At 54.8% G+C, this 20,968-nt stretch overlaps 1 protein-coding gene across 1 annotated transcript; it reads left to right on the top strand.

Annotated features, from left to right (window-relative positions):
• Positions 1-3,424: 3,424 nt before the first annotated feature.
• Positions 3,425-9,015, top strand: PITX1 (paired like homeodomain 1). The gene is made up of 3 exons (XM_020908087.2): positions 3,425-3,593; positions 5,895-6,127; positions 8,112-9,015. The coding sequence occupies exons 1-3, from the start codon at positions 3,425-3,427 to the stop codon at positions 8,652-8,654; spliced, it is 945 nt and encodes a 314-aa protein (XP_020763746.1). The 3' UTR covers positions 8,655-9,015.
• Positions 9,016-20,968: the final 11,953 nt, after the last annotated feature.

Below are 20,968 nucleotides of genomic sequence, written 5' to 3'. Positions count from 1 at the left end.
GTGAGGTGGAGGCTGAAGCAGCATGTCCCATGTCAGACTTGGGAGCTGCAGCACAGTGCAGGTCACGCCTTGCCCAAGGTCACACAGCAAAAGCCAGGGGAACATTGAGTCCCTGCTCTGACTCCTGAAAGAGAGCTGCCTCCTGTCTCATGTGTGTGTGTGTGTGTGTGTGTGTTGCATCTGTGAGTGTGTGCAAGAAGCCCCTATTCTGCCTGGGATAGCAGCCAGGGGAGAGAGCGGCTGAGGAAGAAGCCAGAGCACCCCAGGTCCCTTCTGCAGCCAGCACCCAAGATCAGGCCAGGGCCTCCTCTGGATCAGTCAGTTCCTCACCCCTACTCCTTCAGCGCTGACCGGGTCAGCCCCCACTAGTCTCAGCTCCTCTCTAGGGCTCAGGGCCCCAGGATATGGAGCTTCACCCGCAATAGTCTGAGGACTTTTCTGTCCACACAGCAGGCATCAAGATTTCCAAATATAGGGATTATTGTGACTGCTTGCAGCCCTGCCAGAGGCTTGGATCTGGAGGGGCACACAGCAGGTGCTCAATAACTGCATTACATGCATCAACAGTGAGGGGCACAAGTCCCTCAGACTGAGTAGCTAGCACTGCAGAGTCACAAAACAGTCCCCATCCACGGAAGGCCTGACTCTTTAGACCCTCTGGGGAGTGTGGGGCTGTGATGGCCAGCCTCCGGATGCCCAAAGGCAGACCATTCATTTCACGACCCCTCCCAGAGGAGCGCTGTGCTTCCCACCTTGGCCTGACACCTGGTGGGCTTAGATCACACCCCTCTCAGCCAGATTTCGTGCCAGATAGCATCAGTGTTCTGTAGCTCAGAGGCCTGGTTGTGTGTACACATATGTGACTGTATTCAGCACTCCCCTGTGTGGGCGCAGTGAGTGTGTGTGTGTGTGTGTGTGTGTGTGTACAGCACACCTGTACAGGTATGCAGTACATCTAAGTATGTGCATGCTTCTGTGACTCTGGCAGGCTGGGTGGCTCACTGTCCCGTCGAAGTAAGGCAGCTGCCAGGACGGTGGCTTGCAGAGGGGCACTCACTGGCATGGCATAACACCTAAATACATCCTTGAAAGGAGGTATTGCTCCTGCAGGAGATTCAACTGGAAACTGTGGTCAAAGATGGGGCTGGGGCCAAATGCTCAGCCACCCCTGTTCCCAGTGTCCATGGACCCCTCCCCATTCCCCTACACACCAAGTCTACTTTCACCCTGGGGGTCTCAACCTACAGAAAATTACCTTTGGAGAAGTTGGAGCCACTCCCCCAACCCAAACTCCTGGATGCATTCTCCTCTGGCCCAAGCCTCAGAGCTTGCCCCTCTGTGGTCACAGGCACCCAGGGAGAGTGGGCCGGCCCCTAACAAACTGCCTACTCCCCAGGACCCAGAGCTGGGGGCCTTGGGCTGGGGCCAAGGGAGTGAGAGGCAGGCCTGGTTCTACCCTGCCCACGCCCCTGCCCCCACAATCCACACCAGAGATCTCAGCCTGAAGTGGAAGCAGGTGACTGCCAGGGTGATAAGGAGCCGGGTGAGGGCAGGGACTGCTGAGGGTCCCAGACCCTGACAGCTGGCACAGTCAGCCCCAGGCAGAGATCCCAGGAGAAAACTAAGATGCCCTGGGCCCTAGCGTGAGGCACTGGGCCTGCAGATGACCACAGCGCTTCTCCAGGCCTCACACACAGCCCCCACCGCTGTCCTGCTCAGTGCTGCTTCTGTCTGATGGGGCACACAGACGGGGGCGGGGGGGGGGGTGCAAAGGGCACCCTGGGGTCCACCTGTGGCTAGAGGAACAGGTCAGGGCTGCACCCTACCACCCCAGCTGTCCCCTATTTGCTCAAGACTCTGACATCTCAGGACCAGTTAACAATTGTTAAGCAAAATCCTTCAACAAACTTCAGTGAAGTAGGAGGATTCAAGGAGGGACTCATTCTAAGGGATGGGAAGGGGAATGTGTGTGTGCTCATGGAGGGCCCACTGGTGCTGCAGCTTAGCTACCGTTGTAGCTAAGAGAAGCTCCAAGACTGTCCTAGGCTTCCTGGCCTGCTGGCCTAGGTTTGGAAACTGCAGTCACCTGGCCTGCCGGGCCTGTGCCTGCCACCCCTGAGAAGCCAAAGTGAGGCCCCAGGCCCTGCGAACCTGCCGGGAAGGAGGCAGAGAGGGGCCCACCCTGTGGTAGCCAAGGCCGGGACCTGGCGGGTTTGGCCAGACCCTTGAAGGTGCAAAACAAGGGGAGAGAAGAGGCTGTGGGGGCCTGGCAGGGCTCTTGGGGTCTCCTGCTGCACTCGACAGCGGCCTGGAGCCAACAGAAACGTTTCGTCTGATTAGAAGCCATCAGTTCTATCCCAATCCCGGAAAATTGACTGCGGTGCAGAGGGGGTAGGCCTGAGAAGCAGCCTTGGGGGAGAGGGTCCAAGCTAATTAGGAGGCAGCATCCGGGGGCCCATTAGAGCGCAGGCTGCTGTCACTCAGCCTGGCTCGGGTCCCGGGAGAAGAGGCCGGGGAAGGAGGGGCCGCGGCCCCTCGATGAGGACGCCGCTGGGAGCTGCCGGAACGAGCCCTGGGCTCTGCCCCCGCCCTGGCGCTGACTCGCAGGCGCCCGGTCGGTTGGATCCTGCTCGGTGAACGTTCACTCATCGCGGGCTGTTCTCGCCGGGGGCTCGGAACTTCGAGGCGGCCCAGACAGGAGTTGATTTCTGAGCGAAACAAGTCATTTGGGGCTTGAAGTGGGCACGAGCCGCGCGGGACTTGCAAGCCAGATGCGTTTCTTTTGTGCGGCCGAGGGAGAACTCGGCGTGCCACCGGGGAAGGAGGGTGAGGCGCGGCGAGGCCGCGGGAGGGGGGAGGCGGCGGGAAGGTGGCTGCGGAGGGGGAGGGCGCGGGCGAGGCGGGCAGAGAGGGAGGGAGGGCGGCAGAGAGGGCGCGGCGGCGCGGGCGGCTCGGGGCTGGATTCCGCCCGCGCTCCCTCGCCTGCTCGCTGGCTCCCTCCCTCCCAGCCCCCTCCCACCCAGGCCCACCCCACCCACCACCCCTGGCGCAGGGACTGCTGGAACCTGGCGGTGCGCGCTGTCGCTTTAAGACAGACTCTGCCGGCGCCGTCCGGAGCCTTAGAAACCGGCCCCGGATCGGGAGCCGGAGCCGGGGCCGGGCGGGCGGCTGAGGCCCGAGCGGCGGGAGCGCAGCGCGGAGCGCGAAGCCGGGCCCCCGGGTCGCGAGAAACCGCTGCCGCTGCCGCCCGCCTGGCCCCGCAGCCCCGGGCGCCCCATGGGGCGAGCGCGGCGTCGTTGCGGGCGCGGGCAGCCCTGGGGGGCAGCCGCTTAGGGGCTGCGCTCTTGTCCTCGCAGGTCGCTGCCGGGGCGGCCGGGCGCGCCCAGCCCCGGCCCCCGGAGCGCCCGCCTCGGTCCCCGCCTCCATGGACGCCTTCAAGGGGGGCATGAGCCTGGAGCGGCTGCCAGAGGGACTCCGGCCGCCACCGCCGCCGCCGCACGACATGGGGCCCGCCTTCCACCTAGCCCGCACGGCCGACCCCCGCGAGCCTCTCGAAAACTCCGCCAGCGAGTCGTCCGACACGGAGCTACCAGGTAAGAGCGGCTCCCCGCGAGACGCGCGCGGAACCACCCTGGCGCGGGGAGCCGGGAGCAGGGCCGCGCCCCGCAGCCGGGCTCGCTGTACGCCCCAGGAGCGTCAGGACCTTGCCTTTTCCCGTTCTCCATCTGACGATGAACGTGGACATGGACGCGCTTTATGAAACGGAAATTTTAGTGCTTTCCCAAGGCACTTCCACGCGGTCCCGTCGCGCCAAGTGACCGGCCGTTGCACGAACCTACAACCGGAAGGTCGGAATGACAGCCTCTCTCGATCAGGAGCAAATAGAGCGGGGAGAAAAGTTAGGTTTGCGCAACTGGTTGTCCAGGGGGGCGCTGGAACCGAAGGAGAGGAGCATATCAAAGAGGAATGGGCGGGTGGGCGAGAGAAAGTGCCCAGAGAAACAGTACAGACACCCCGACAGACTGGGCGACTGACTGGAAAGGGGCAAACCAAAGAGAAGGTATGGCGGGCAAAGTCAGAAAAGCAAACTGGGGGCAAGAAAAACAACCTTAAGTAAAAGGAAAAGAGAGGACAGCGAGGGCAAGCGGGCCAAGAGGCGCCGCCCGGCTCGGATATAGGACCCCCCAAAAGAAGGATCCCCGCCGCACGTGCGCCGCGGGAGCCGGGAGCCGCCAGGCCGCCCATGCAGGGCTCCGACTCGGCTCAGGCACGTCTCCTTCCGCGCTGCGTTTTTGTCGGAGTTCAAGCTATTTTTTCCCCCCAGCAACTGCTGGACCGGCGGGTGGGCGGCGCGGGCAGCACCGAGGCTAGTCCCTCGCCTTGCCCGGACTCCCGGGTCTCCGCACGGCTCCGGCGCTCTCGGTCCTAGTTCGGCGCCGCCGCTGAGCTCCCCACTCCCCGGGCCTTGGGCTCCTCTTCTGCGTTCATTTCTTAATCCACCGCTGAGTGTTTCTCTACGCGTTTGTAATCTCTATTTGTTTCTGTTTTGCATCCCTAAGTGACTTTCTCTGAGAGGTTCTGTTTGGTTGGTTAAAAAACAATCAACGCTGGACGGTACTTTTGTTTTCAAAAGTTTTAACCGTGGCCTTTGGTTGGTTTTTATTTTTAAAAGCCCGGAGAAATATATAATTACAGATTGCTCTTTTTAAAAAAAAAAAAAAAAAAAGGTCTATGAGAATAGATTTAAATTTTTAACTGTATATTTCGATGTAGAAAGAATTGCTATTCTAGGTACATTTTCAAATTAAAATTTCTACATTATTCAAGAGATTTTAAAAAGTCAATCCAAAATGGCGCATTTCTCCGGGATTTTCTCAAAATCCACTTACAGTGGTGGTACTTGCGGAATTTAAGTTACCTAACAATAGTGTTGTATTTCCCTGGGATTTAAAAATTACCTGGGGAAGGGCATTATCCAGAAGGGGTTAAAAAAATCTATCTACAACACTACGTTGATTTTTTAAAAATCCCAGATAAATAAATGCCTGTGCCTGCCTGGAGCTTATAAACGTACAGCACTGTATTTAGTTAGGAGTGTGTTTGCATGGAGGTTTCTGGCTTCTCAATTTGCGTTCGCTGTGTTTCTGTCTGCCTATTTTTAAGAGTTTCTGACCCTTTCTGTGTTCTTACCCATAGAGCTGTTAGCTTTTCTGGGATTCAGTGTTTTGGTTTTAAATCCTTTTTCTTTATGTTTCAATGTTTCTTTGACTGTGTTTTGTGTAGCTTGAGAGAGCAAGACTAGAGCTCCCAGGTCACCTAGACAGAGTCTGTGGGTCTGGGCTGCCCGGCAGCCGCCAGAGGGATTTTCTGGGCCTTGGGACTTGAGGCCTGGAGCTAAGGCCGAGAAACCGGCTGTGCTGTGCCTGCCCGGTTCAGTGGGGCTCCGGCTCGGGCCGGGGAGAAGAACGTGCAGGCCACCGCCTGGCTCTGACTCCAGGGATCCCCTAGCTTCAAGCTAGAAAAGTCTGATCCTAGTTCAGAAAAGCAGAGATCTCTTCCGATTTAGAACCCCCAAGAGCCCTAAAAACTGTGCATTTTCCGGTGGCATCAACAGTAGGGCTCCAGCGTGTGCCGAGCGGTGAGAGCAGGCCCTGCCCAGCTGGGAACCTTGGTCCGCGGCTCCAACTCCTGGGCTCTGCTCCCAGACGAGCCTGACCAGAAGGTGACTACTGACGAACCAGGCACAAGAGGGCTCTTTCCAGAGGGGACAATTCCAGGGCCCCTGGTGGGAGGGCGGGCCGCCAGGGCTGACCGAGGGCGCTTCGGTGGAGCCGGGACGGGGTGCAACAGGGCAAAAACCCGCGGTGACCGGCGCCCCATCCTGCCTGCTTCAGAAAAAGAGCGCGGCGGGGAACCCAAGGGGCCCGAGGACAGCGGTGCCGGCGGCGCGGGCTGCGGCGGTGCCGAGGACCCGGCCAAGAAGAAGAAGCAGCGGCGGCAACGCACGCACTTCACAAGTCAGCAACTGCAAGAGCTGGAGGCCACGTTCCAGAGGAACCGCTACCCGGACATGAGCATGCGGGAGGAGATCGCCGTGTGGACCAACCTCACCGAGCCACGCGTGAGGGTGAGCGCGGGGTGTGCGCTTAAGGGGACCCGCGCAGAAGGCTGCCAGCCGGCCCAGCGCAGACCTTGAAAGCTTAGACCCGCGCCCAGACTAACACTCTTTCCAACAGTCAGACCTTCTCCCTCCCTCCACCGGAGGAGATTCCACCTTAGGCCCTGTCTACCCAGCTGCTGCTGAGCCGTTTGGTGCTAGCGCCCAACGGCTGCTGCCTCCTCGGATCTTTCTGACCCACATCCTACCTGACCCTCTGGCTCCACCGCAGCCCCCATCCAAAGGCGTGTGGCCCCAAGGGAAGTTCCCCTGCCCAGTATAGCCCAGAGCCCGCCCGCCCGGACGTTACCACCCTAGACTGTGCCGAGGATTCCCCGTCGCTGGGGACCTCAGAGCCGCTAGTGCCTTCTCGCAAAAACGAAACGGAAAGGCAGAACCTGTCTGGCAGTCTGAGAGAGGCCTGAGTAGAGCCCAGGCTTGGGGGTCTCAAAACTTCCTGGGGCAGTGGTCCCATCCGCAGTTGGCTAATTCACGATCTCAGGATATTCTCCACCTGACTGTTTCTCAGTCATCAGCCAACCTGTAGCTGAACCCTTTCCCTAATGCCCTTTCCTGTAGGGCTGGGGTCAGGTGGGAGGTGGGCGACAAATCTGGTGGATGAGTGAGCTTCAGGAGGAATCCCTTTGGAGATCTAAGGTCTTCAGCCCAAGACTAGACTGCACACTCGCTCTTCTCACCCCTCGGTTCCCAGTGAATACATGGCTTTTCTGCCAGAGCAGCAAGAGAGTAATTTCTTCTCTGGGTACTGCAAACATTTAATCAGATGTTGGGAGCACGTCCCAAACTAAACCAAAGTCCCACCGGGGCCACAGACTCCCTGCTATAACCTCAGCTCTCACCCCACCTCAGTCAGGCTGGCCAGCCCAGTTGGATAGGGAGTGAAGACAGCGCTCAGTAATCCAGAACTCACTAATCCTGCCCCCCGGTTTATGGTGGTAGGGGTGGGGTGGGGGAAGGAATCAGGCAATGTTAGTGCTTGGGATGAAGAAGGCTGACATGCAGGGATCCGGCAAGAAAGGTCGGGGGAACAGCCCAGGGCAAGGACTGGGATTTGGGAAGAAAAGAGGTTCTTAACTGAATTTTGTGGGGAAAAGTAGAGGGGGAGAGCAGAGAGAAACTAGTAAGAAGTGAAAGGAAATTAAATATTTGCAGAAAAACATATTTGGCATATATTTAGGTGGCAGGAAAGAAATTAAATATTTAAGGGAGAAGCAAAAGGATCAAGTATTTGAGAAAAATAAAGAATCGACTATTTAAGAGAAAACAGTGAGGGTCAGATATTTGGAAAGAAGGAAAAAAATAAATATTTGGAGAAGAATCAAAAGGATCAGAAATGGGGGATAACACAGAAAAATGGACTGTCTGAGGGAGAAAAAAAGTGGTTCAGATATCGGGGTGGACCAAATGAAAATAAACATTTGGGACAGAAATTAGAATATCAAATATTACCAATAAAGATGGAAACAGACTATCTGAGGAATGAAAAATAGACCGAGGAGTCGCAAGGTCCTATGTTGCAGGGAAGAAAACTACCTTTGTTGTTGGAGAAGAAAATGGACGGGGTATTTAGGAGATAGATGGGGAACCGTTTACGGGAGAAGGAACAAGATGACCTGGTTGAGAAGAGGAGGAAAGAAAACAAATATTTGTTATTTAAAAAAAAAAAAAAAACAAAAGAGGATCCCCCCTTAGGAGAAGAAACCGGATTTAATTAGGGGAAGAGGATAAAGATCAGAAAAAAAGAAAAGACTAGTAATATTTTCTGGGGACAGGAAAGGAACCATTATGGGGAGAAGGCAGGGGTGGAAATATTGAAGAAAAGAAACGGTATTGGGGAGAAGGAAGCGGGCTGGAGCCTCGGGGTGGGGCGGGGGCGGTGGGGGCGCCTTCCCCGCCCGGCAGCCCTGACCCTTCTTCGGTCCCCCTCGCCTAGGTCTGGTTCAAGAACCGGCGAGCCAAGTGGCGGAAACGCGAGCGTAACCAGCAGCTGGACCTGTGCAAGGGCGGCTACGTGCCGCAGTTCAGCGGCTTGGTGCAGCCCTACGACGACGTGTACGCCGCGGGGTACTCCTACAACAACTGGGCCGCCAAGAGCCTGGCGCCAGCGCCTCTCTCCACCAAGAGCTTCACCTTCTTCAACTCCATGAGCCCGCTGTCGTCGCAGTCCATGTTCTCGGCCCCCAGCTCCATCTCCTCCATGACCATGCCTTCGAGCATGGGCCCGGGCGCCGTGCCCGGCATGCCCAACTCGGGCCTCAACAACATCAACAACCTCACCGGCTCCTCGCTTAACTCGGCCATGTCGCCGGGCGCCTGCCCGTATGGCACACCCGCCTCGCCCTACAGCGTCTACCGGGACACGTGCAACTCGAGCCTGGCCAGCCTGCGGCTCAAGTCTAAGCAGCACTCGTCTTTCGGCTACGGCGGCCTGCAGGGCCCGGCCTCGGGCCTCAATGCGTGCCAGTACAACAGCTGACCGCCCAGCCGAGCCACGCGGGCCGGCGGCCGGAACGGCGCTGGGGTCGGGGCCGGGACCCGGACGGGCGCGGAGGACCTGGCTCCTGAGCCACCCTCTGCTCCCCACCTCCCCACCTCCGGCTTGGTTTTGTGTTTGCTTTCCTGGACCTCACTCTGCCCTCCAAAACGAGACAAAACAAAAAAAGACGTCGGAGAAAAGTGCCGCGAAAAAAAAACGGATGAGTTGCAATTTCCCTCGGGATGGCGCGGGTGGTGCACGTTCGCTCGCTTGGGGCCCAGGTGGGCCACTCCGCGGAGGGGACGCGGCGCGGGAGGCGAGCGCCCAGACCCGCGGCCCGGAGGAGACGCCCCCGTGGCCCGCGTTCCCGCCGCGCTGGACCCAGACTGAGCGGCCGCGCCTGTGAACTGGGGCGCGGAGCCCAGGCAAGCCTGGGCCCCGGCCAGGTGGGAACCAAGACGCCCCCTCCGAGCTGGGCCCGGCTGAGCATACCTTATAGCTCGATCCGGATCCAAGTTGGAGCGGGCGTTGAGCCGGGGATGATGGTACCCAGCCCAGGGTCGGGAACTCGCCGCGGAGCCGTACTAATGGCCCCAGCGCGCCTCGAGGAACCCTCGCCTGCCCCGTGCCCCGGAGTCCTATTTTAAGGCCAAGGAGCGGCAGCTGGCGGTGCGGTCGAGGCGGGAGTGTGCTGAGTGCTTGTCTCCGAGCATCCCAGCCCCCAAGCTTCGCCGCAGACCCAGGCCCTCCGCTCGGCTCCCCCCGGGGCTAGGAAGGGCCCCCCTTTCCCGGCGAAGAGCCCCCTCCTCACCGCCCGCCGTGCAAGAGTCGAGCCGGGAGAGCTCGGGGCGCGGCCAGGGCCCCAGCCGCGCCCACTTTGCACACCCGCTCTCCGGCCCGCGCCCCTGTTTACAGCGTCCCTGTGTATGTCGGACTGACTGTATAGAATTATAAATCTGTCTATATCGACTTGTCCATGTACGTCTATTAAAAACCATAGTACGAGCGTGCTAACCACTGCCGAGCCCTGACTGCTTCATTCGGTCGAGAAGGGAGGCGGGTAGAAAGGGAAATGGGCCCCCGTGGGCTCTGCTGGTAGGAGGGAAGAGCCGAGGCCGACCCCGCCAGAGGACCCTACCCCCACTTCCCCGCCACCATTCATGGCCTGTTCAGCCCGGCTCCCTTGAGGACGCGGTTGGGCGCTACCAACTCCGTCTCCGAGCACGCGCGCCCCAGAATCAATCGACTGAGCCGCTCTGCCTCCCGCGCTGCGCGGGATGTCCCAGCCTGGCCCGACCGCCAGATTCTGCAGGTTCTTCTCAGGCTGGGTCTGAATGCCCTTTCAGCCTCTTAGGGTGGTGCGCAGACGTTGTCTGCCGGGAACCTTGGGGTGGGAGCCGCTAAGAGTTTCTTTAGGCCTGGGGTTGCCTTTTCTCTCATAGGCCCGGTGCCCGCACTGTGAGCTCTGCTCTCGCTGTTCGGGAGGACCGAGGGTGCTGGATCCGCCAGTCTAGGCAGGGCCTCCCTCTGCCTTTCCACATCGAAATCCCACCCAGGGGCATATGGCTGTTCCGGTGAAAGTGTCCACCACGCACAACCCATTTCTCACTTCCCTTCCATCCCAACGTATCTGTGGCTCCCAGCGCCGCCACCCTCCCCCACTTTTGGAAACTACTGAACAAGACCAGCCTGTAAACTGCCTGTAAAATTCTGCTTCCCTTAAGTAAGTCATTTCTAATGGCAAAACAAAATGTTTGCAGCTGCAGCGGGTGAGGAAGGAGGGGTTGGTATTCTGCTTTAGAGTCACCTTGTGATGGGCAATGCCCTGGGGCCGGGCCCAGGCAAGCCCTAGCTGGGGATGGGGTATGGCCATGGGCTTCGTCATGGGTTAATAGCTGGAGAGCCCTGTGCACACATTCCCAGACCGGGTCAGTACTGACTCTGAGGTCAGGAGTGTTGGCCCTACTATACCGATGATGGAACTAGGGCTCCATCACACTATGCAGTGGGCCAAGGTCACACGGATTCCAAAGTCAAGCATCTTTCCATGGTCTTCTCACCTTCAGAGGAGGAGTAAGGAGGGTCCTTCCTGCGAGATGGCTCAGCCTGATGCTGTAGGACTTGGAGTGCTGGGTTCTGAGAAGGCCAGGGCCAGATACACAGGCTGGGGGAGGGGGGTGGGGGAAGGGAAGGTTGGGGCGGGGGGCTGGAGCCAGACCACCCCTCCCCCAACGGCTCCAGTCCAGAGCTCCGACCCCTCACTCTCTGGAAACATAAACACAATCACATCTGGACTCAGAGTGCCTCCCCGCCTCACACATCTGCCAAGGCCAGGGGGCCCTGGTCTCAGCTGAGGGCAGGAGGCAGGGGAGACCTAGAAGGAGGTGGGACTAGAGGGAAGTGGGAGGCAGAGAGGCCCCTCTGAACGTCAGGCTCAGCCTCAGGTGAGAGGAGGGCCGAAGAGGGGCTCTGGTGGAGACTTAATGTGGCTGTGGGGCCACAGGCCAAAGAGCTTCAGCTGAGAGGAGAGGCAAGAGCCGAACGACCCCACTGTCCTATCAGGGACCATGGCAGAGGTGAGCACAGGACCCAGCCTTGGGCCCCACCCAGCTATTCTGACCTAGGGAACTCTGGCTGCAGGGAGTAGCCAGCTCTCCCCAGCTACATCAGCTGCAGGGTCATCTCTGGAGGGACTGCTGAGGAATATGCAGGGTTCTGAGAGCCAAGTCCTCTGAGAAATGGCAGAAAGTGCTAGTCTTGCTCTGTCTGAAGAGGACTGGGGAGGTTCATTCAACATTTACTGCACTCTTGCCCCTGGTGCTGGGGATGGAGAACTAGGAAACAGACACAGTCCCTGCTCTCATGGACAAGTAAACAAACATGTATAATTACAAACTGAGCTGAGTGCTTTTGAAGAAAAAGAACAGGGTGTTGTGAGTAAGAAGAAAAAAAAAAAAGAAAGTCCTGCCTCAAACAGGATAGCCAGGCAAGGCTTTCCAGTGGAGGTGACCCCATCTCTGTCTTTAGTGGCAAGTATTATCATTTACTGGGCCCTTCGGGGTCTAGAGCCCCCTGCATTTCTCGTAGATGAGCATCCTTACCTGCACAGCAGCCCTGCAAGAAGGATCCTCATTGTCCCCTCTCCCCGATGAGGCCCCAGAGGCTTAAAGAGCTCATACAGTAGGAGTGATGGAGTGGATTCAAACCCTGTCACTCCCCACTCTGCACAAGGCTACTACATGCCCTTTACCATGGACAACTTCAGGGGCAGGGGATGCTGTCTGATCTTAAAGAGATCATAATTTCTGCTGGCAACATAGGACTTGTTCAGTCGTTAAGTGTCCAGCTCTTTGTGACCCCATGGATTGCAGCATGCCAGGCTCCCCTATCCTTCACTGTCTCCCAGAATTTGTTCCAATTAATGTCCACTGAGTCGATGATGCTATATCTAACCATCTCATCGTTTGCCACCCCCTTCTCCTTTTGCCTCCGATCTTTCTCAGCATCAGGATCTTTTCCAATGAGTCAGCTTCTCGCATCAGGTGGCCACAGTAACATAGGACTGGCCCTCAGAAAACACAAGGCAGACTTGTTCTTACCTGATCCTAACAAAGTGAACCCTAAAGGGCTGCTACAGGCTTAGGCCATAAATTAGGGATTGGGGGACAAGAGGCTGGTGCCCAGCACTGACTTGAAGGCACAATGGGCACCAAAGGAGAGTTGGGTGAGCCACTGTGTGTAACCCCCATAGTGCCTGGTCATTGAGGGAAAGGAACTGAGTCACCTTCCCTAGCTTTACGGCCACAGTCAGACTGCAGGCCTCCATCTGGGCCACCTGAGTCATCTGGAGGGGGAGGGGGATCACAGCTGGAAAGGCTGCCTTGCAGGGGGCACTGCCTGAGGAGTCCAAGTCCTGGAGGTGGCTCTAGGTGGCCCTTCACTCCACATGCCTCAGCCTGCTGCCGCTCCCTGGTAAGATAGTAACAGGGCCTCAGCCACCAAGAGGGTGAGTCTGGGAAATGAGAATGAGGGTGGTTTTCTGCCCAGGGACCTCCCTTCTCCTGGGGTGCTTACTTGGCTCTGGCATCCATGGGAACTTTTGCTGTGGTCTTTGAAAGCAGGAGTTTGAGTTCCAGCTCTACCTCTGAGTTGCCTTGGGCAACAGAGTTAAGGTCTCTGAGGCTGTTTCCTCATTAGTGAAACGGAATAACAACAATCACTCCACACAGTTGTCTAAAGGAGTAAATGACATCATGCACATAAAGTATTATCTGTGCTGCTGGCATATAGTAAGTGCTCAATAATTTGTTGCTTTTGATGGAATTGTGATTGTAGATGCTATTGTTATTATTAAAGTGAGCTGTCCTGCCTCTTCTCCTGAGGGCCCTGTCCCCCACTTTCCACATTATTGGGGCTTTGGTAAGTTCGTCAACAGGTTATTTCTGAAAATGTCATTTAGGACCCACCTTGGTTTTCCCTCAGGCTTCACTGAATGCCATGAACGTGAGTCATGATTGACAGTCCTACTGATTCCCCCACCTGCCCCACCTTCCCCACTCCATCCCACCCCTCGGAGCCCAGTCTGTTGTCCTGTGGTCCAGTCTTCCCACCACACTCCATGGGCACACCCTGGGAGACCCAGAGGAACCAGGCCCAATTCCTGCTGTCCACTGGGCATGTGGAGGAGAACATGGGCTGGGCCAGTCAGCACTCTGAGAGATGAGCGTCAGGAACAGAGGGGCACACGCCCAGAATTCTCCCCGAAGGGCTCCCTGCAATGGGGGATGAAGACGCCCAAACACTTCTTTTTGTGTTACTTCATTTTACCGACAGCCAACTTCATTTTACCAACAGCCAATCAGGCCCTGACTGAGTGCTGCATCCCCATGCAAGCACTGTATAAGAATTAGGTAGTATACAAGCATTCGCTCCTCACAGCAGGGAAGGGCTTGCTAGTCTTACACTGGGAGAAACTGAAGCTCAGAGAGAACCGAAAGCTCATCCAAGATGGCCCAGCTCATGGAGAAAAGGGCCAGGACCTGCACCCCTGCCCTCTGCCCGGGGCCCAGGTGCCATCCACGGCCCTGTACACCCTCCTGACTGGAAGCACATTTGTACTGCGCTGAGGAGTGAGGGGTGGGGTGTGGAGGAGGGAAACAATTATAATTCAGGTCCAGAGGCTGGACTCAGCTGTCCTCTGGGAGAGAGGAAAAGACCCCAGGTCTTGCCTTCACTGAGCTCACTCAGCTCTGTGGGACAAAAGCGGAGGAACAGGTGACAGCCGGGACTGAGGAAGCCCTGGGGTGGGCAGGCAGGACACAGAAAAGTTTCCTGGCAAAGGCAGGGCCCTGGAATATCAACCATTAAATCCAAACTCCCATTCGATGTTATGAGTTTCTCATTTCCTATATGGGTGCCGCCAGTCCGCCTCCCTCTGGGAGCCTTCCCAGGCTTCCTCCCACAGCCCATGCTGACCTGCCTCCTTGCCCCTCTCCCCACAGAAGCCCCAGTCTTCACACTCCAGTGCTCTTTCTCCACCGGGCCCTGGCCCTTGCCTCCCAATTGACAGTGTAGCCCAGAGCTGGTGTCCACTGACAGAGAGGCTGCAGGGCCCCCAGGGGGCACAGCCCCAGAGCCCAGCCTTGGGCTGGGGAGCCTGTGGGCCTGTGAATCAGGACACTGGAGGGGAGCAGGTCTAAGGGCAGGAGGCTGCCTGCGAAGCAGGGTGAAGGCTGAGGGCAGATGAAAGCTGCGCTGGGTGACTGGTCACATGGCCCCACGCCTTCCTCTGCACCGTCCCCTGCTGTGGGCTATACATGTTTTATTTATCTCGTGAGCCTCATTTTTAGATGAGGAAGCCGGGGCTCGGGGTATCCAAAGGCACTCCAGCTTGAGAGCTTTGGATCCCAGCCTGTCCTACTGCAGACGGAGTCCACAGCTTAACCCCTGTGAGCACAGCCTCCTGGAGGCAGGGTGCTAGCCACTCGGCAGGGTCACTGCAGCCCCTGAGACCCAGGATGTATCGGCAAACAGGTGTGGATAGTGACGTGTGGAGAAGTGTCTGCGCACCGCTGGTGCCGAAGAAGGGTTTGCTAAATAAAAGAAGAGGAGGGCTGTCTTCCTTTATGTCTTACTCCACATGACACGTCCTGGCCTCCTGCCTCTCCCCAGTCCTTTCTCTCCTCTCTTGCTTCTTTCCTTCCTCCTCTCACCCATTCAACTCCCCACCACTCAGCACAAGCACTGCTTTTAAAAGTGTATCTGAACAACAACAGTTCAAACGTGGGCAAAGCACTTGAACAGATATCTCTCCAAAGAAGACATACGAATGGCCAATAAGCACACAAAAAGATGCCCAACATCACTAGTCATTAGGGAGATGTAAATGAAAACCACAAGGAGATACCACTACACATCCATTATGATGGCTCTTACCAAAAAAGCAGAAAATAACAAGTGTCAGTGAGGATGTGAAAAAATTGGAACCTTTGTGCATTGCTGGTAAAAATGTAAAATGGCACTACTGTGGAAAACAGCACAACGATCTCTTTTTAAAAAAACAAACAAACATAGAATTACTATATGACCCAGATATTTTACTTCTGGGTATATACCAAAGAGAAACAAAAGCAGGGACTCAAACAGATATTTATACACCCACATTCATAGCAGCATTATTAACAATAGCCTAAAAGTAGGAGCAACCCACTTCCATCAACAGACGAATAAACAAAATGTGGGATACTACTCAGCTTTGAAACAGCAGGAAGCTCTTGACAGACGCTACAACATGAATGAACCTTGAAGACACTGTGCTAAGTGAAATAAGCCAGTCACAAAACGACAGACATTGTATGATTCCACTTCTATGAGGTAGACAGACAGGAGGATGGTGGTTGCCAGGGGAAGGGTGGAGAGGGGAAGGGGGAGTTCCTGTTTAATGTGTATAGAGCTTCATTTGGGGATGATGAAAAATTCTGAAGAGAGACGATGGTGATGGTTACAATAAGTATGATATGAATGTACTTAATGTCACTGAATTCTGTACTTTAAAAAAGGTTAAAATGGCAAATTTCATGCTATGTGCATTTTAAACTTTTTTTTTAAGTGTATCTGTGTTTATGCCTTTGCCTACCCAGAGAGGCATTCAGAGGCTGGTACCCAGGAATCCTGGAGGCTGAACCCACTACCAGAGCCAGTCTGCTGCTTGCTAGAAGAACTTTCCCTGTAACCCTCTTCAGCGGGTACCCTTTGAGGCCCGTTACAGCTGAGCCCCATGTGGCCCCCACCCTATCCTCCATCCCTCTGTGCAGCAGAACACTGGGACCTCATTAAAGTCCCTATTATGTGTCTGCTATACGGCCAAGAGAAAGTAAGTGGGGCTGATGACTTTGCTGTAAGTTTAGCATAAAATTAAATAATAGGTTTGCCACTGCCTTTTCTTTTTAAACTGAGCTTCTCTGCCAAAACACTAAACAAGGCAACCTATAGAACATTACATATGTATGGTACCATTTTTATTTTTATACATGCACAGAGAAATTTCTGGATGTGCACAGTGCTAACAGCAGCTACCTTTGGGTGGTGGGAAACAGGATTTCTTTTTTTTTTTTCATGTTTCCTTTCCAAGTTTTTTTGCACTGAGCATGTTTATTACTTTAGTCATGATAAGATGAATCAAATATTATTTTTAAAGTGCAAGAAACTGCGATCTGCAGGACAGCAAGTGGTCTTCTGCCTACAGGTCCCTGTCCTTACCCTACAGGGGTCAGTCACCACCTCCCCGGGATGAAGTGTCAACGTCCGGGATTCAGTCTCACACATGGAGGGGGAACAGGCCAGTAATGACAGGTGGTGTCAAGTAAATCTTTACAGATTTTGACAGAAATGAAAATTTTTGTTTTCAAATACTTTCTTCTTTAAACAGATGTCAAATTAGTAGGTGCCAAGAGGAGTGTTCAGAGGGAAGAATTTTGTAATGAGCTTGTATTGCGAAGCAGAGAGAACTCAGTTTAAAAAGGCTCTCGTAAGTGGGGCACCCACCCTGTCCCCTTTGTCCCTCCAGTCCTCAGTCCTCCAACTCAGCAGCCTATTTACACTCTCACCTTGCCTGCACACATACACGTGCACACACACACACACACACACACACCGTGTGTGCCTGCCAGCCAGCGTGATCATGGAATCTTTATTAAAGAGGTCCAAATTACCAAGGTTTTACTGCACTACTAAAAATAGTCATGCTTACTTAGCCTGTTTAATAAGCACACCATTTCTAATTTTTCTGCCTGAGTAAACTGAAACATCATTCCAGAAATACATTTTTACTGAAACAAGAAGGCTTGTTTCCCTCCTTCGTTCACACTCTCTTCTCCCTCTTTGCCCTCCTGCCTCTTCTCCCCGTCCCCTGTGTCCCCCTCAGCCCCCACTCTCTCTTTGTGAAGTTTCAAAACACAAAGGGGAAAGGAACAGTCATTTGGACTTGGCTTTTACACAAAATGCACCAATTTTTTTTAAGTGTTGGTAATTTGTCCCGAAAATGGATATAGGGAGTTGGACTGGAAAGGCTTTGAAGAATGGTCTTTTACGAGTGGAAAATGAGGCCTGAGTGTGCGGGAATGTGAGCTCTGCCTTCCCTGAGTGCCTGGGACGGTGCGGCACGTGTGATGACCGCGGCTGAGAGCGCCATTACCACCATTATCACATTATATGATTAGCATTCAGCAGAATCAGACAAAGCGTATTAACCCATTTAATTGAACCAAGGGCTTAACGTCCCAGTGACTTCATGGAAAGTGCTTGGCAAACCCTCCAAGACGTTGCAGCCACAAAGCAGCCGGCCACTTTGCCGCTTGCCAGGCTGTGGCAGGGCCCATGAGGGTTTCCCCAAACTGTTCCCTCCTGTGGCCTCTCTGGGAACTTTCCAGGACACACTGGAATGGATGTTGATCCCCACCCTTACTCTAGCCTTTTCACGCACACACCTCTCTCTTCCTTTGGGCAAACTTGATCTAATAAACGATATATTTAGACAAAACACACACACACACACACACACACACACACACAGGACAGTGTGGCAAAGGACCCCTCCTCCATCTCCCAAACTAGCACTCCTGTTGAGTCAGAGAGGCTGGTCCCTGAGGCTGGTCACACCGCTCATGGCTCCTCCTGAGCCTGCTGTCCACACCTCCAAAGCTGCTGCTGCTTCCCCGGTCTCCCGTGGCGGCCACCCCAGGGAAGTCCCCCAGGCTCACAGAGACTGGCCCAACCCATCAAGGCAAAAATGCCCCCTGAGCCCAAGGCTGGGGGAGGTGCCTGGGGGAGGCCCGGGACCCTCTGGATTCTAGACCCTGGCCTGGGCTCCTTATCCCTTTCTGGAGCCCAGCTTTCCTCTTCTGTCAGTGGGCACTGGACCTGCCTGCCACCTCCTGGAGTCTGCTGGCAGGGTTTGAAGGAACCATGGATGTGACCAGTATGTAAGGCTTTCGGTTGGGCTATTGCTTAAATTGTCCTTTATCATTTCACCAACTTCCTACCACTGGAGAATCTCTGAGTGGGAAAGCTCTTTCTTGGTCAGCACGCCTAGCCTCCTCCCCACCAGATTCTTACTCAGTGCTCCTGCCAGCTGGCCCCACAGGGAAATATCTCACTTGATTTCACTGGGGACAATGGCCAGGTTATCCCCAGGCCTCAGCAGCTTTGCTGCACTGCCCCCACATTCTCCGCCAGGACAGAAGCTACCACTTGATGAGACAGCATCACCCTCTCACCCTGAAGTCCATTTCCATGGGCACAGCAAGGCCCCATCCCAGGCCCAGCCCAGCCACCCTCCAGGGGCGTGAGAGCCAGAGACAAGTAGGGTGAGAGTGTGGACTTCAGAGTTAAACAGAACCTGGGCTTGTCCATACCCAAGTGCAGCACTGCCACTTACTGCCACATAACCTCTGTAAGCCTCAGTTTCCTCATCTGCTCAATGGGAATAAATGTGAAAAACTATGTGTAGTGTTTGGCACTGTGCCTGTGACATGCCAGGCTCAAAATACCTCCTGGATCTCTGCTGCCTGCTTTCTCCCTCCACATTGGGGCTCTGAAGCTGACTGATGTCAGCTGTTCTATCACTGGCATCCAGGTAACCTCCAGCATAACTTCTCAGTTCCCAGCCCTCCTCACCTGGTCTAGAGGAATTAAGGTCTGATTTAAGGACAGGGATGAAAGTTCAAGGGTGAGAGGATGCAAAATGAGCTATCAAGGCTAACCAGAGCAATCTGGGAAGACTTCCTGTTTAAGGGGACCTGATGATGAGTCATGAAAGACAGGGCGATGGGAATGGGTGTGCAGGAGTGAAGGTGGGCTGGGCAAAGGAGAGCCCTGGGAGATATGGGGACAGGAAGTGGAGACAGAATAGAGGAAGTTTAAGTGCTAGGTACAGGGCAGCAGGCCATTCGCAGAGAGGAAGCAGGGATCAGAACAGGCCAGGTCACTGCCCTGCTTCCAGATTGCCAAGCCCAGGCCCTTAGGATCCTGCTTAGTGTATGTCCCCAGTCTCCCCCTGCCCTCGCTCACACTGCGGGCTGCAGCCACACCAGCTTCTTTCCTTTGTGTCTGCAGTTCTTTCTGCCTGGAATTCCCTTCCATCCACCACAGGCATAGGTGTGCATGCACACACATGTACACGCACACACATGCACACTGTTTAACATTTTTTCCTTTTTTTTTTGGCTACACCATGCGTTATGTAGGATATTAGTTCCCTGACCAGGGATTGAACCTGGACCCTTGGCAGTGAGAACACGGAGCCCTAACTGCTGGACCACCAGGGAATTCCCAGAACTTTTTCCAAGATGAAAACTATATTGTTTTTTCTGATTACAAAAGACATATTGATTCTTAAAATTCAAAAGGTTCAGAAAAGAGTGAGGACAAAGTCAAGACCACCGTCCCAGCACTAATATGATTATCCTTCCAGACATCACTCAGCATACACACATGTGCATGTACATATGTTACTCACTCTCACTCACTGTTACATAAAAGACATATCACATGTAGCTTTAGAAGCCACTTTTTTCAATCATATAATATCAAGAACATCTATTCTTATCAACAAATCACTACTTTAAGGGCAACATGTATGGACTCATACTAATTCAACCAGTCTCCTCACCAATGAGCATTGATTTCTTTTGCTGTGTTTCCATCACAACAGGCCACAGCAAACATCTTATCCCTACATCTCGGTGCATTTGTCATTTGGCTCTTCAGGATAATTTCATAAGCAGAACTGCTGGGCCATAGGAACACACGAGTAAAATCTCATGCACATTGCCCTCTGAGAAAGCCACACCTCTTTGCACTGCCAAAAGTGGACAGGGTGCCATCTCCATGCCCTGGCCAAGACTAGGTTTTGTCTATCATATTTGCCACTTGGAATATCTCACTGCCAACGTGTGTGTGTTATTTTATTTCTCCCTTTCCAAATGGTCCACGTATGCACAGTTCTGCACCTGGGTTTTTCCACCTGACACTTCTTTCACACCTTTTCCACTTGCTCATTTGTGAATCAGGTAAAAAGTCACTGACGCAGGTCAAGAACCTCCCAAAGCACCCCCTGGATGCCCACAGCTTCTCTCCTTGCTGATGAGGTGTCAGAAGGCACAGGAGCAGACAGAGGCCCAGAAAGGACTGACCACAGCATCACCACCTAGGAGGCAGTCTCCTGGGCCCGGGGGCCGGTCTGCACAGCCCTGCCTGACAAGGCCGGCTCATCCTGCCAGCTGAGCTCATGCCTGCTCGGAGCGTCCCGTCAGCCCAGCCAAGCCTCCCTAGGCCTGCTTGACTGGAACCCAGGGAAGGGTGATTTCTAAGCCAAACCCCTCTTCTGCCCAGGCTATAATTTCCTGATTAGGCACCACAGTCACCACCCATCTGCACACACTGATTGCTTCCTGCCACCCTCTCCATCCCCGGAGCTCCTAGGGCTGCTAAGTCGGGACCCACTGGGCCGGCAGACTTCAGAGCCTCCACGAGGCAATAAGAAGGGGCCAGGAAACTGGCTAAATGAGGCTGGTCTGAGGGACCACCCCTCCTCCTCCCAGAGGCAGGCCTTGCTCAGGAGGGAATCATGGTTTGATTTTTAGAGTTCAAAAAATCACTTTGATAAGAAAGAACAAGGCTGCTGTGAGACTGCAGAGCGGGCCATGTATGGTCTGAGTTCAGATACTGACTCTGCCCTCCAATGATGATCTCACCAAGTAACAGTCTTTCTGAGTGTTGTCTGCCCACTTATAAGATGAGGATAACATTTCCCTAGA

Source organism: Odocoileus virginianus, chromosome 3 (genome assembly GCF_023699985.2).
Source record: "Odocoileus virginianus isolate 20LAN1187 ecotype Illinois chromosome 3, Ovbor_1.2, whole genome shotgun sequence".
Taxonomy (NCBI): domain Eukaryota; kingdom Metazoa; phylum Chordata; class Mammalia; order Artiodactyla; family Cervidae; genus Odocoileus; species Odocoileus virginianus.
The sequence above is the reverse complement of the archived record's forward strand: the minus strand, read 5'-3'. Positions and strand labels throughout refer to the sequence as shown.

What these genes read in the sequence shown, in the direction of transcription:
- PITX1 (XM_020908087.2), top strand. Translation starts at nt 3,425, where the DNA reads ATGGACGCCTTCAAGGGGGGCATGAGCCTGGAGCGGCTGCCAGAGGGA. An exon ending in GTCCGACACGGAGCTACCAG is followed by an intron (nt 3,594 to 5,894) that starts GTAAGAGCGGCT and finishes TGCCTGCTTCAG; the next exon opens with AAAAAGAGCGCGGCGGGGAA. An exon ending in TCACCGAGCCACGCGTGAGG is followed by an intron (nt 6,128 to 8,111) that starts GTGAGCGCGGGG and finishes CCCCTCGCCTAG; the next exon opens with GTCTGGTTCAAGAACCGGCG.